At 38.3% G+C, this 16,621-nt stretch overlaps 1 protein-coding gene across 1 annotated transcript in view; it reads right to left on the reverse strand.

Moving 5' to 3' along the window:
* The window catches only part of CAMK4 (calcium/calmodulin dependent protein kinase IV), a 265,094-nt gene extending 257,488 nt beyond the window's left edge, over window positions 1-7,606 (reverse strand). Inside the window, exons 1-2 of the mRNA XM_032274634.1 lie at window positions 7,297-7,606; window positions 6,380-6,610 (exon numbers count right to left, since the gene is read on the reverse strand). Of these exons, the coding sequence (XP_032130525.1) occupies window positions 6,380-6,540 (161 nt within the window). The 5' untranslated portion in view covers window positions 6,541-6,610; window positions 7,297-7,606. The remainder of the gene's footprint in view (window positions 1-6,379; window positions 6,611-7,296) is intronic.
* Window positions 7,607-16,621: the final 9,015 nt, after the last annotated feature.

Raw genomic sequence — 16,621 nt, forward strand, 5'->3', positions numbered from 1 at the left:
TTAAAATTTTAAAAAAGTCCATGTTCTGTTTTTATTAGATACCTACCTCAAAAAAAAGAAAAAAAAAAAAAAACCCCCAAAAAAAAAAAAAAAAAAAAAAAAGAGAGAGAAAAATAAAGAATTATTACCATAAAATAACAACAAGTAGTTGAAACACTTCACTTGGCTAACACTGCTTTGTTCTTAAATGTATTACTGCAAACACATAACCCACACATATATGTCTGAGGGTAAAGTGTTTACAAGGAAGTTCTTTGAAGCTATTTTGTGGTTAGTGTTCTTTCTCTCTCTCTCTTTTTATCAAGTCAAGTTCTCCAGAACAGTTTAGAAGCAGATGGCACCTGTGCCTTTTTTTTTTTTTTCCCCAAAATCTGGAGTTATTTTTAACCTTGCAACAGTATTTAAACATGGAAAAGTAGTGTGTTCTTAAAGCAATGATGTTATCATAGTCTTCAGTTGACTTTAAGGCTTTTTACAATGAGTATATTTCCAAATTTAGCATTTACTATGCATTAACTTTAGTGGTTGGTATAGCTCAGAGGCATTTCATGCCTTTAAGTCCAACTTGATTTAACTCCTAATTCTGATGCACCTGTGGTAAAGTGATAGTGAAGGCGAAACTGAATCCTTTTCATTTCAGAGCCACAAAACACTCTACCAACAGAAAAGTGACATTATTTTTAACAACAGCAAACTAGAGGTGGCAGCTATCAATACTCACACTGAAGAAAGGAAACCAATGCTGATTGAGATTAGGGTTATTCTCAGGTTAGTTTTAGGGAGAAGAGAAATGGGTTACAGTATTCTCCTTATCCTAGGGTCACTAGAATCAATATCGCTACAATATCAAGATCAACATCTCAAAGAACAGGAAGCGGTACACATGCTGCACCTGGCCCATTTCATGATCATTGATTCGCCCTCTTTAAAATCACTTGTTGAGCACCTGTTAAGTACTAAGTGCTGTGTTAGGCAGGAGCATGTAACAGTAAACAAGCCAAACCCACAGACTCTGCCTTACAGAAGCTTACAAACAGTTTTCCTGGGAAGAGCCTATGCAGCCCCAGTTTTTATTCTCCCAATTGCAATCCCACCTTGCTCCTGCGTCAGCTGCCTGAGAAAAGAATCAGATGCACAGAGAACAAGATAGGGACAGCACCAGTATATTTTTAATTCCTAGAGTTAAAAAAAAAAAAAAACCCATCCCCAAGAGCTGAAGTTTCTAAGGGCAGTCTGTGTCGCAGGAGATCAGCAGCCAGCAGTATACCTACCCCATAGGCTGTGGGGTTTTGGGGAGGTAATTATGCTTAGGATGAGGTTAGGTGGGTAAAGCCTTTGTCATGGGATCAGTACTCTTATAAAAAGAGGCACCAGAGAACCTCGTTTCTCTCTCTTCCCCTCTCTTTCTCTCTTCCTCTCTGCCTTGTGATGACACAGTGAGAAGGCAGCCATCTGCAAAACACAAAGAGAGCCCTAACTGAGGAAATGCATTGGCTGGGACCTTGATCTTGGAATTCCTAGCCTCCAAAGCTGTGAGAAATGCATGTCTGTTGTTTAAGCCACCCAGTCTGAGACATCGTGTTATATCAACCAAAGTGAAGAGGACTAAGACAAGCCAAGGGCATTGGTTGAAGCCCTTCTCAGAAAATGCACACTTTTGTGTTTCCTTGTAGAAAGCGTTTGCTCACCATGACCCGAGGCCAGAGTATGCATTACCATGTAGAACATGCCACTTCTCGGCCTCTGAGTTCCTTCTCAACACAGCCCCTGGAACCCTCAGCCAGTTCAGATTACTGTGTGCCCAGTAGACCTTGGGGAGACACCTGAGTTTTTCCAAAATATTTGGAAGGGGAAATTGAATAATGACCTGGAGGCAAAGATAGGAGAATTTTTCTCTAGAGAGCTGTGCCAAAAAGATACCACCCAATATTGCCAAATGGTCTGCAGAGAATTTCTTTAAAGGACTCTGCCTCATAGCTTAATCTGTCACACACAGATTTATAGCCTAAAACAGCACTTTTCAAACTAAGTCACAACCCATTAGTGGGATGTGAAATCACATGGGTTCAGCCAACATTTTTTAATGAAATAGATAAAATCAAACAGCATAGAATAGAACATATTATAGTGCATTGCTGGTAAGAAGAATAAACATTGTTTTATAACATTGTTTGTTTCACACACACAGACACACACACACACACACACACACACACACCCCTTACTATTGAAATATATTTGGTTCCTAAGCAATAATGCATATAGCAAGAGATCCTATATAATTAGTTTAATTGAGTTGACACACAAATGTATTTAAAAGTAAATGTATACACATAATTATGTATACATAAATGTGACATATAAATGTATTATTTTAAATTACATTGTAGTGGGGAGGAGTATGCAAAGTCCCTAGCCTAAAGAAACTACAGTAAGTGGAATGGGAATTAAATTAAAATAAAATAATAAAGGCTCCAAAATAGTTTACCACATTCTTCTCTTGTCCTAATTATCTTTCATTTGGTTTGGCTTCCTTCAATTTGTATGCCTGGGAATACATTTGGTTTTGTTATCAACTTTCTTTCAACCTGGAACAACAGGGAGAAACTAAAGGTGGGACAACTGAAACAGGACAAGGATTTGCATACACAGACCAAATCTGCAACACCAAGTGGGCCAGGCCACTTTCTGTCATTCCATGTGCCAAACCACAGTGCAAGTCTAGACCAGAGGCAGCTCCCTTCTCCCTCAGAAAAGCCTTTCAAATGCCAGTTTCTCAAATCACTGGGCAAAAGACCAACTGCTCTCGAGGATATGGAGCCCTGAACAGGATTATGGCCAATTCATATTTTTAAATATAATTGAATGTGTGTATGTATCATCATTTTTGTAAACTAGGACCAACTCTATAAACAAAACAGTGTTTTCAAATGTGATTTTAGAAAAATTACTTTGCCTGATACTCTTAAATAACCCCTTTACCCTATGTCCTTCCCATCAAAAGAAAGTAATCACATCTGTCTTGGTCTCAGTGGCTGCATGTGGATCACTGCTGCCAGCACCTGCCTTCACAAGTACTATCTAGAGCTTCAGGTGGATATAGCCTTGGGAATTTAGCTCCCCTTGAGTTCCCAGACCCATCCTCAGGGTGTATCGCCCCAAAGGTCACTGTCCAGTCTTCTTGCAATCAGGAGTCATTACTTTACAACGGACAATTGTAATGGAGGAACCTACAAAACACTAATTCTGGTAGAGATCGTCTACTTTCTAGAGCTAACCACAGCAGAAACATAGAACATCAGAAGCACTGTTCTCTTAGCATATTAATGACAACTGCGTTGCTAATGAATTAGAGTCACAGTGGCAGACAGATTTGGCCCAAGGCTGAGAGTAAGGCTTGAAACTAATGACCTGAGTTAAACTTCATCACTAGTGCTGGAAGAAAGAAGGCTTCAGTTACTCGGCCAATACCTACAATGAGCATTCTGCTGCATTCTCTGGCTCTGTTAATTATTTATTTATTTATTTATTTATTTATTTATTTATTTATTTTTTGAGATGGAGTTTCACTCTTGTTACCCAGGCTGGAGAGCAATGGCGCGATCTCGGCTCACCGCAACCTCCGCCTCCTGGGTTCAGGCAATTCTCCTGCCTCAGCTTCCTGAGTAGCTGGGATTACAGGCACGCGCCACCATGCCCAGCTAATTTTTTGTATTTTTAGTAGAGACGCGGTTTCACCATGTTGACCAGGATGGTCTCAATCTCTTGACCTCGTGATCCACCCGCCTCGGCCTCCCAAAGTGCTGGGATTACAGGCGTGAGCCACCGTGCCCGGCCTTCTGTTAATTCTTAATAATTATATCTGGAATAGTAGTTGCTTTTATGTTTTAGGTTTATTTACTTAAAAATTTCTGATAATGAACTGATACTTCTCAAAGTCTCAACCTAATAGAGTAAGCATGCACCTCACCAATGCTGCCATCTACAGAGAACTTACCTAACAATACACGTTACTGCTGATAGAGCCTAAGTAAGACATTTTAGCTTGTATTGTTCCTCAACATAGTTTAATTCTGTGACCTTTTACAGTAATCAAAAAGCTAAATAATACAGCAAGAATCAGTAATGTATAGACAGAGGGTCCCTGACAGGATGGCTTTGACTTGCAATTTTTCAACTTTTATGATGGTGGGAAAGTGATAGCATTTAGTAGAAACCGTACTTCAAATTCTGATCTTTTCCTGAGCTAGCAATATGTGGTAGAATACTCTCTCCGATGCTGGGCAGCGGCCATTAGCCACAGCTCCCAGTTAACCACAGGAGGGTAAACAACCAGAACTCTAGAGTGTTCTGTGTTGCCAGTGTTTTTTGAATACTGTGTTTTGTGTTTCATATCTCATCATGTCCACAAAATCCCATCTGTATGCAATATTTAGCAAACAAAATAGGCTTTATGCTAGATGATTTTGTCCAAATGTAGGCTAATATTAAGTGTTCTGTGCATGTTTCAGGTAAGCTAGGCTAAACTATGATGTTTGTTAGCTTAGGTGCAGTAAATGCATTTTCAACTTCTGATATTTTCAACTTATGGTGGGCTTATTGGGACATATCATTGTAAGTCAAGAAGCTTCTGTGTAACTGATTAATATTTGTCCTCCAAAATTTACTGCAACACGTAATTCTGAACTGGAAAAGAAAAAATCCAAACTTCAAATTTCTTAGTTTTTTCCTATGCAGGCTACCATCACATAAGTGTGTACAACTGGCAGTTTTTTTCCCATTTCTCAAATTAAAGAGAATTTCTTGAGTTTCATGATGGTGAAGGTTATTCATAAAGACAACATGTGTGGATAAGTCAGCCTATTTGAGGCATCTAGGGTTAATGCAACTCTGAAAGCAGACAAGCTGCTGGGACAGTCCCTGCAGCAGCATCAGGCACTTCCTCTACTACATGGCAGTTTATAAAACACCAAGTAAACAATTTTAAGTAGATCAACTCTTTACTCAGAGGTTTACATGGCTCCACTGTCACATATCATAAAATTAATAACAGGCAGGTTTTGGATCTTACAAAAATCAACATCATTATCCTTTCATTTCAACCTACATACAACAGATCTTCAGATGAATGCTGAAAATCTTGATCAGAAATGGATGTTTAAGTATACGTTATTCAGTGCTCAAATACTTTGAAACCTTTTTAACGGTGACAAATCACTGAATTCTCATTCAGAGGTTTGTCTTTTTTACACTTCTTCTATATTCAATGAGCCTTCAATAGTAGTAGCAAATCGCGGGGAGAGTGAGCAGTGATCATTACATCTTCCCACTAAGTACCAACATCCAGAATCCTGCTCTGGATCCTCCAAAGGCTTGAAAAAAATAAAAAGGCTGTGAGCAAAACTAGTTCCAGCAAAAAGAGAATGGAAAATGAAATTGCAAAGTAGTAAGTACAGAAACTGTAAGTTGTCAACCATTGAAATTCCCTATACCAAAGATCCTGGATCTAAAATAAGTATTGAAAGCAAGTCTCCTTACCTATGGATAGCAGAAAGAAAAGACGAATAAAAGGAAGGGAAAGAAGAACATAATTTTCAATGGAAAAAAAATACAAGAACATATAGAATCATTCAGAAGGCCAAACTGCTACCTGTTTGGCTATTCAGAGGAGGAATAAGGGACATATCTGCAATCCTAAGGAGATGGTCTGTTGCATATATCATTTAAATAAATCACTCCAATCCATGGAAGAACAGAAGCAGCAGCATTCTCACTAATTACCACTGCCTGGATCCCAAATGCTGCTTTCTCTTTAAAGCCACAGTAGTTCATTATTCTGCCTTCAACTATCTTAAATGATTCATTTCTCCCTTCACTCCTGCGAAGACTCTGCAGGGAAGATAGTATTTAAGTTTAATTTCTCGTGTCACTCGCTTTGGAGAGCTTGATGAGGGGAAGAAGGAGGAATCCAATTTAATAATTCTGTCTTGATTTGGAGGGGCACCCTCCGGCCCCCACCCCAAAAAATAACTACACAAACAGGACCCTCTGTTAAGCTATAACCGTGAGCAAAGACATCACTTGGGAAAGCAGGGCCCACGTGCGGTGGGAACTGTCACCCAAAGGAAGTGGCAGCCTGCGAGGAAGAGGGCGGGTAGGAGGGAGTCTATCCTACAGCTGCACGGGCCTAGGCGCTCGAGTGGGGTCGGGGGGAAGGGAGCCGCACCTGAATGAAGGCTAGCTCTCCCCCGGACACTAACTAGGCGGGGAAATATCGAAGGGCGGGCAGGCAGGCTCCCGCACCCTCGGAGCCGACGCCGCGAGAGGGACAACCCCGCGTGCACGCCGCGGGCTTCCCCCGCCGGAGCCCGCGCCTTACCGTCCCAGCTCCGACTCCACCTCGAAGAAATCGCTCAGCGCATCCCTGTTGGAGCCGTCGATCCAGTAATCCGGGACGAGGCTCGCGGTCCCCGGGGCCGCGCTGGCGGTGACCGAAGAGCAGGACGCGGAGGAACAGGAGGGCACCGTGACTTTGAGCATCTTCGCAGCGGGACTCCGGAAGCCGCCGCCGCCGCCGCCGCTGCCCGAGCGAGAAGCCGCCCGCCGCCGCCTGCGAACGCAGGAGCGAGAGAGAGGCGGCGTCCTTCACGCGCGCACACGCCCACCGCCGCCGCCTGCGCCCGCAGGGACGGTGGGCGGGGAAGGGGCGAGACGCGGCGAGAGGGCGCGAGGGGGAACCCGGAGTCGCCGCCCGCCGGAGGGAGGTGAGCGGCCCCGCGGAGGAGAGGCTCCCGCCCCCTCACTCCTTCCCCCCTCCCACGCCGAGCCTTTCCCGCCGCCCTCCCTCTTTCCTTTCTCCCTCCCAGGCTGTGGCTGCCGCGGTGCCCGCTAGGGCGGCTCTGGATGCTGGAGCTTGGGGAAGGCTCAGGGGCCCGCGCTGCATCCCACGCGCCCTCCCGCGGGGGCGGGAGCTGAAGGGAGACCGGGCGCACCGGGACGCCGGCTCCGGGTTGGCGGGTGCGAGGCGCACCCCGGGAGCACTTGGGTCCAGGCTACCCCGCCGGATAGCCAGAGAGGGACCTAGGTGGTGGTGGCGCAACTCATCCCTCCCTGAGCCCGTCTCCGTGGCAAGTCCTTCCCTTCTAGCACCGGCTAACCAGCCATCCCTCTGTCAGAGCTTATATTGGTAGCCGGGGAGGGTGTCCTGTGGTCGCCAATCCCTGAGGGCTTCTGTGCCTGGACCCAGTGAGAGCCGGAGGAGAAGGAAGCGCCCAGGTCCACACTGACCCGACTCACCTTTGAGTGAAGTCTTCAGTTGGAACAGATGCTGTCTGTTGTCGCTGCTGGTGGCACTGCCTCCTCCGGCACTGCTGGAGCTCCTAAAAGAGCAGATACTAGGCTGTGCCTAGTTCAATCTCAGCATCTGAAGGCCAGCAACAGAAGTGGCTCAGAATTACAGTTCTAGAAAGGCCTTTGGAAGCCAGTTAGTAAACCCTCTGCCTTAAGACAGGTCTTGTCTTCCTTCATGACAGAGAATATTGCTACATTTAAAGCTTTTTCTGTTCCCAAGACATGTCTCCCATCATAAGCATTCTTACGTCCTGTCCATCAACTGTCATGGCTCTTCTTCTCAGTATTAAATATACATCACTTATACTACCCTTGAACTTTTTCTTTTCAGATTTCAGCAAAGACAAACAGTCATATTCTGATACATATACATGACAGTTATTATATCACAATTCATGTCTGACTAAATAGCTCTAGGCCCTTTCATCTTACTTCACAGGTGTTATTTTAGCCTTTATTTCCCGCTGACTTTCCTCCAGCATGCACTAAACTATTCCTAGTAAGTCTCCATTCCTGATAGCACAAACCATTAACATGGTCCAATATTTAATCTAATTTATGGATTTATTATTCTTAAAAGCCTGACTGCTATACTGGTGAACAAACGACCAAAAATATCCAATCAAGTACTTACAGGAACGTGATTCCTAGCTGATTGGAAATGGAAAATAAAATAACAGTCATCCATCTCTTAACCACAGTGAGAATTTGAAGAGATGCATTCTTAGGCAATGCAGATGTGAGAACATGATAGAGTGTACTTGTACATACCCAGATAGTATAGTTTACTATACAGCTATGCTAGATGGAATAGTCAATTGTTCCTTGACTGCAACCCTGTACAGCATTTTACTATACTGAATGCTACGGGCCAGCGGTCCCCACTCTTTTTGGCACCAGGGACCAGTTTCTTGGAAGACAATTTTTCCATGGACAGGGGGTAGAGAGGATGGCTTTGGAATGATTCAAGTGTATTACATTTATTGTACGCTTTATCTCTATTATTATTACATTCTAATATATAATAAAATAATTATACAACTCACCATAATGTAAAATCAGTGGAAGTCCTGAGCTTGTTTTCATGCAACTAAATGGTCCCATCTAGGGGTGATGGGAGACAGTGATAGATCATCAGGCATTAGATTCTCACAAGGAGCGTGCAACCTAGATCCCTGGCATGTGCAATTCCCAATAGAGTTCATTCTTCTATGGGACTCTAATGCCGTCACTAATCTGACAGGAGCCAGAGCTCAGGCAGTAATGTGGGTGATGGAGAGCCCCTGTAAATACAGATGAAGCTTTCCTTGCTTGCAAAGCCCAGTTTCTAACAGGTCACAGGGCAGTCTGTGGCGTGGGGGGTTGGGAACCCCTGCTGTAGGCAATTTTAGCACAACGATAAGTATTTGTGAATTTAAGCATATTTAAACATAGGAAAGGTACAATAAAAATATTGTATAAAAGATTAAAAATGGTACACCTGTATAGGGCACTTATCATGAATGCAGCTTGTAGGACTGAAAGTTGCTCTGTGTGAGTGAGTGAGTGATGAGTGAATATGAAGGCATCAGGCATTACACTACAATAGACTATAAATACTGTATGCTTAGGCTACCCTAAATTTATTTAGAATAGTTTCTTTCTTCAGTGATAAATTAACCTCAGTTTGCTGTAATTTTACTTTATAAACTTTTTAATTTTTTAAAACGTTTTGATTATTTTATAGAAATCCTTAGCTGAAACACATACAAGATATTTTATACAAAATACATTGTAAAGCTGTACAAAAATATTTTCTTTATATCCTTATTCTATAAGCTTTCTTCTTTTTAAGACAACTTTTTTTTTTAACTTTTTGAACTTTGTTAAAGACTGAGACATACATACACATTAGCCTAGGCCTACACAGAAACAGGGTCATCAATATCATGTCTTCCACCTCCATATCTTGTCCCGCTGGAAGGTCTTCAGGGGCGATAACATGCATGGAGCTGTGTTATCTGTGATGATAATGCCTTCTTCTGCAGTACCTCCTGAAGGAGCTGCCTGAAGCCGTTTTACAGTTAGCTTTTTTTATAGGTAGAGGAGAAAACTCTAAAATAACAATAAAATGTATAGTATAGTAAATACTATGCTAGTATTTACTAGTTATGTAGTATAAACTAGTAACAGTCATTTATTACCATTACAAAGTATAATGTGCTGTACATAATTGTATGCACTATACTTTCAAATGATTGGCAGCACAGTAGGTTTGTTTACAGTGGCATCACCATAAACACATGAGTAATGTAGTATGCTATAAGATTAGGCTATGAGGTCACTTGGTGACAGAAATGTTTCAGCTCTATTGGTCTTATGGGACCACCATTATATATGCAGCCCATCGCTGACCAAAATGTTGTACAAGATATGACTGTACAAAAACCATTCCTCATGATAATTTTATAATGATGAGCACAAACTCAATGTACAAATATTCTAACAAATAACAAGTATCTGCAAATTCATACAAATTCACTTAAATTTTAGCTTGTTTGGTAAAAGACTGAAAATGTCCAAATGATGTTACTTTTCAGTGGATGGATTCACTATCATGTTGAAAAATCAAGTTCACAAGAAAAGCAAGTTAATAAACGTCTCTAAAGTAAATTCTGGCTTCACTCAGCAAGTTTCCCTTGGCTTGCACTGACCAGTGGAGAGATGGGCATGACATAGTTGCTAGGCCATTTGTATTCTCACTACTTTGAGGCAAGTCCAGCAGCAACAGCACTGCATGTAACTTGCCTGTTGTTAGCAATGTCTTTACAGCATAAACCCAAAGCAAGCATGTTACATTAAAGGAGATGGTAAGCCTTTTTCTTCTGCTATTTTAGGTGGCAATGGTGCAAGAAAGCCATTTCATGCTACAGAGGTGATTATAGAATTTATATTTATATTCAGCTTAAGTTTAGTCATTTGACATCTATGCTTTCCATAATTGACTTTTGTAAAAATGCTATTAATTGAAGTTTAAAAACAGAATATTTTGTATAATTAATGCAGCTTACTTGTATTTGAGACATAAATAAAAATTAATAAATATTAAAATAAGTGGAACAGGAATTAAATATACAAAATGTACCATTACTTCTTATCAAACCTCAACTGAAATGACCAGAAAAGGAACAGGGTTATTGTCTCGCAAAAAGAAAGAGAGAAGTGATGTCAACTGAATCTTGAAAACACAAACAGTAATAGACATAGAGGAGTTAATAAACTTGAAACCTAGATTTGCAATGGGAAAGCCAATAAGAAGAAATTTAATCCCTATTATAAAATCAAGACGTATTCAGAAGTTAGAGTACTACATAGTTCTCAAGGTGAGGCATAAAACAGAGAACAAAACATTGGTTAACAATGTTTACAAAAAGTTATTAGGCCCCTTCATCCAAATTGGAAAGGGAATAGTCAAATTGTTTTTGCTTGCAGATGATGTGATTTAACATTTAGAAAACCCTAAAGACTCAACCAAAAAAAAAAAAAAAAAAAAACTTAGAATTGACCAATCCTGTAAAGCTGCAGGATACAAAATCAACATATAAAAAGAGTAGCATTTCTGAAATAGAAAATGAAAGAGTGATCCCGTTCATAATAGCTACAAATAAAACAAAATATCTAGGTATAAACTTAACCAAAGAAGTGAAAGATGTCTATAATGAAAACTATAAAACATTGATGAAAGAAATTGAAGAGGACACAATGAAAAGATATTTTATATTCATGGATTGGAAGAAACAATATTTTTAAATGCCCACACTACCCAAAGTAATCTACATATTCAATGCAATGTCTATCAAAATGCCAATAACATTCTTCACAGAAATAGGAAAAATAATGCTAAAATTTAAGTAAAACCACAAAAGAATCCAAATAGATAAAGGGGGGGGCGGTGGGGGAAGCTGGAGGTATCACATTACCTGGTTTCAAATTATAATACCTAATATTGTAACCTAATATATATATATAAAATCTATATTAGGTTATATATATAATATATATAATACGTAAGTATAGTAACCAAAAGAGCATGATACTGGCATCAAAACAGATATATGGACCAGTGGGACAGAATAAAGCACCCGGAAATAATGTCATGCACTTACAGTCAAATCATTTTTGAGAAAGGCATCAAGAACATACATTGGGGAAAGGACAGTCTCTTCAATAAATGGTACTTGGAAAACTAGATGTCCATTTGTAGAAGAATTAATCTAGACCCCTATCTCTCACCATATACAAAAATCAAGTCGAAGTGGATTAAATACTTTAATACCTGAAACTATGAAACTACTAGAAGAAAACATTGGAGAAACACTTGAGTGTATTGGTCTGGGAAACATTTCTTGAGTAAGGTCTCAAAAGCACAGGCAGCCATAGCAAAAATCGATAAATTGAATCACATCAAGCTAAAGTTTCTACACAGCAAAGAAAACAAGAAAAAAAAGTGAAGAGACCACCACAGAATGGGAGAAAATATCTGCAAACTATCCATCTGACAAGGGTTTAATAACCAGAATATATGAGAAGCTCAAACAACTTTATAGGAAAAAAAATCTGATTGAAAAATGGGCAAAAGATCTTAATACACATTTCTCAAAAGAAGACATATAAATAGCCAACAACTATATAAAAATTACTATTCATCAGAGAAATGCAAATAAAAACAAGGAAATGTCTCACCCCTGTCTTTCTGATAAATGGCTTTTATCAGAAAGACAGGCAATAATGAATGTTGGTGAGAATGTGAGGAAAAGGGACCCTCTTACACTGTTGGTGGGAATGTAAATTAGTACAACCACTGTGGAGAGGTTCCTCAAAAGTAATAAATAAACTAAAAATAGAACTATCATGTGGTCCCACAGTCCCACTGCTAGGTATATATCCAAAAGAAAGGAAATCAGTATATCGAAGAAACATCTACACTCTCATGTTTATCGCAGTACTATTCATGATAGCCACAATATGGACTCAACCTAAGTATCCAACAGTGGATGAATGGATAAACATAGTATGTATACACATGGAAATATCATTCAGCCATAAAAAGAATTCAGTCTTGTCATTTGCAACAACATGGATGAAACTGGAGGATATTATGTTAAGTGAAATAAGCCAGGCAGAGAAAGTCAATATTGTGTGTTCTCACTCATATGTGGAAGCTAAGAAAAATATCGAACTCTTAAGAGAGTAGAATGATGGCTATCATAGGATGAGAAGGGTAGGAAGAAGGAGGGGATAAAGAGGGGATAGTTAATGGGTACAAAAATGCAGTTAAAGAGAGGGAATAAGATTTAATGTTCAGTAGCACAATAGGGCAACTATAGTTAACAGTAATTTATTACATATTTCAATATTAACTAAGAGTGGAATTGGAATGTTTCTAACAACAAGGAAGTGATAAATGCTTGAAGAAATGAATATTCCAGTTGCCTTGATTTGATCATTACACATTGTAGGCATGTATAAAGATATCACATGTTTCCCATACATAAGTACAACTATTATGTATTCATAACAAATTTTTTTTAATTAAAGTTTTTAGGCTTCCTAGATAACCTCTTCTAACAATTCACAGCCAAAAAACACTCCTACCAAATCCTAGAAGAAGATAATATATTTAATTTTATAAATGTTGAACAAGGAACAAAATATGTTTTAGGTCAGAAGATACAGCTGAGACCATATTGAAAACAGAGATTAAGTGAAACTCTGTACAATAAGCAGTGAGACCCCTGAGGCCACAGGCTCCCAGAAGGCTGAGAAATTGGTTTATGTCTCTTTTACCCCTAGCCATACAGCAATTGGTGGATTCTTCACTGAAGAAAATAAGTAACCTGAGGGGTAAGCCTATGAATACTGACACGGAGATACCCCCAACAAAATATCCTCATTTCTGTAAATCATCTTGGAGTGAAACCTAACCCAAAGTTTCTAATGAGTTACTTAGTGTCTCATTCATATATGAAAGGGCAAGATTCCATTCTGTTAATGGCAGAGAAGCTGGTATTACTAAGCCTCCTGCATATAAAAATTACAATCTCTGGACTAAATATAAACACAGTTACATAAATGTGCAGAATAACAGCCAAATCAGAAAACTAGAAATGATATAACCCATGAAAGAAAGAAACTCTTCTGAATGAGATGTACATTTACTTGGCATTTCTCTTGTACAGCTACAACTCAAATAGAAAAATGTTGGTCTTATTAGCTTGAAGTATCAGAAAACAGAATTCAAGGCTGGCGGAGAGGTTGGAATTTGAGAAAGAAATTCCAGAAAGAAGGGACCACAGTGAAAGAATTAAAAAAAAAATCTGTATATAAACTGTCATCAAATATTAGGCTAACCACTGAACTACGGATGTGTAGAGGAGACTCTAAGGAACCCAGCAGAAAGCAATAAGCAATAACTGGAATGTAAAAAGAGCTAAGAAGAAATTTTAGCTGTTGCCCCTCATAGAGGGACAAGGTTTAGAATATAAGTCCCATTAAAATAAATGTGTGTTAGGGGAAACACCCAAAAACAGACAAACCAAAAAAACCTCTTAAAGTAAAAGAAAACAAAACTTAGGAATCTCAACAATGAGTCATTGCCAATGACCAGTATGCAATAAAAAAAAATTACTGTACCTGTGAAGTGACAGGAAAATGAGAACAATGGTTTTTAAAAAATTAATCAAAGGAAACCGACCCCATAATGATTGATATATTGATATTCACATAAAAATGATTTAAAACAACTATTATAAACGTTTAAAGAATTAAAGGAATTATCATAACGAAATGGGGGATAAACAAAAAAAGATGATTGTAAACAAATGGGGGATCTTACCAGAGAAATGAAAACTATTAAACTGTTAAAACTATTAAAAAGAAACAATTGAAAACTTGAGAACTGATAAAACAAATGATTTACATTAAAAAGAAAAAAACACTGAATAGGTTTAAAGAAAAGTGCTGTTTGCAGAAGAAAGGTTAAACTCAAGGATACAAATGGTATCCAACCTCCAGGGTAGCCCCCAGTGATCTTCACCTCCTGGTATTCATGTCTTTCTGAATTCCACTTTTACACTGAATTATTGTTGACCCATGTGACAAATAGAATATGGTAGAAGTGAAGGTATGTGACTTCCAAGGTCATAAAACCATAGCAGATTCTGTCTTTATCTCTCAGATTATTCATTGAGGGAAGACAGCTTCCATGACATTAAGGACACTCAGGCAACCCCATGGATGGGCTAATGTGAAGAGGAACCATCTTTCTAGTCATGAGTGAGCCACCATGGAAATAGATTCTCCAGCCTCAATCAAACCTTCCGTGACTGTAGCCCAGTCATCATCTGACCGCAACATCATGAGATATCTAAGCCGAAACTACCCAAGTGAACGATTCAAAATTCCAAATGATTCAGAATTGTGCATTTATAGAAATTATGAGAGATAAATGATTTTTGCTGTCTTAAGTCACTGAGTTTAGCAGTAATTTGTTATGCAGAAGTAAAGAAGTAATAAAATTACAGCTATAGAAGTTATCCAATCTAGAGAACAAAAACAAAAAAAAATTTAAGTCTCAGTGAATTGTAGGATACTATCAAGATATCTGACATGCAACTGGAGTCCTAGGAAGAAAGGAAAAACAGGGCAGAAAATGTGTTTGAAAAAAAAAAAAGGCTAAAATTTTCTCAAATATAAGTAAACAATTTCAACTTACTGATCCAAGAGTCTCAGCAACCCAGACTAAATAAATGAAAATAAAACTACATGTAAGTCCATCTAAATCAAATGTTTGAAAACAGAAGATATCTTATTTTAAGTTTTCAAAACATCCTATTGCACTGAATGAGAGACAGAGAGGAAGAGATTACACATTTCAGGAAAGTAATGATTCAAACCATAGATGACATATGTTTCAAAAATAATGTAGGCCAAAAAATAACAAAATGGTATCTGTAAAGTTATTTAACTTTGAAGATATTTAACTTCCAAAAGAAAACAAACTATAGATACAGTATTCTATAACTAACAAAAATATCCTTCATAAATGAAAGTCAAATAGAAACATTTTCAGATAAACTATGAAAGAATTCATAGGAGATCTGCACTGTAAGGCATTCTAAAGGAATTTTTGGGGAGGGAGCTGAAAAGAAAGGGCAAATGGAAACTCAGATATATGGAAAAGGGTGCAGAGCAGCAGAAATGGGAAATATATGTAAATATAAAAGAAATATTTCTTAGTCTTTTAAAAATTTATTTATAAGACAACCTACAATGTAAAGCAAAAATTATACAAGAAATTTTGTAGTTTAAAAATATATGTAGAAGTATAATGTAACACAAGATACTAAAAATAATTTGCTCTATATGATATTCAAGGAAAGGCAAAACTGAAGTGGCAGAATGCAGATCAAAGGAAACTGACCCCAGGATGATTCATATGTTGATATTCACACAAAAAGGATTTAAAACCGCTATTATAAATGTTTAAATAATTAAAGGAATTATCATAACGAAATGAGGGTTTTGTTCTATGGGGCTAAAGTGGGAGGGAATCAAATGCAAAAGGCTCTAAGGAATTTGGGGAGTGATAGAAAGGTTTTATATCATTATTATGGTGGTGATTACAGGATTTTATTCATTTGCCAAAACTCTTTGTATTATACTTTTTTAATTGATAAATTTTATTGTACATAAGTTATATCTTAATAAAGACAATTAAAATTAAAGGCACAGTCCATGTTCTAACTCAGGTAAAATTAGAAATCTATTAATATTGGAAAGAAAGAAGTTAAACTGTGGCCATGTACAGATGACTTGGATGTTTTATAGAAAATTCTAAAAGTTGATTTAGACTACTAAAATTGATCAGTGAATTTGTCAAGGTGACAGTATACAAGATCAATATAAAAAAATCAATTGTATTCCCACATACTAATAGGAAATGATAGGAAAATTCAATAAAAACATTTGATTTACAATGAAATAAAAAGCATAAAATACTTAGGAATCAATTCAACAGAAGATGTCCAAATCTTCTCTGGTTAAAATTACCATATATTGCTAAAAGAAATTTTTGCAAATCAAAACTACAGTGAGAAACAATCTTATTATCAGTCAGAATGACAATTATTAAAAAGTCAAAAAAAAAACAGATGCTGTTGAAGCCACAGAGAAAAGGGAATGCTTATACACTATTATTGCAAATGCAAATTAGTTAGCCAATATAGAAAGC

Source organism: Sapajus apella, unplaced genomic scaffold, assembly GCF_009761245.1.
Source record: "Sapajus apella isolate SASKATOON/1434 unplaced genomic scaffold, GSC_monkey_1.0 scaffold1, whole genome shotgun sequence".
Lineage (NCBI taxonomy): Eukaryota > Metazoa > Chordata > Mammalia > Primates > Cebidae > Sapajus > Sapajus apella.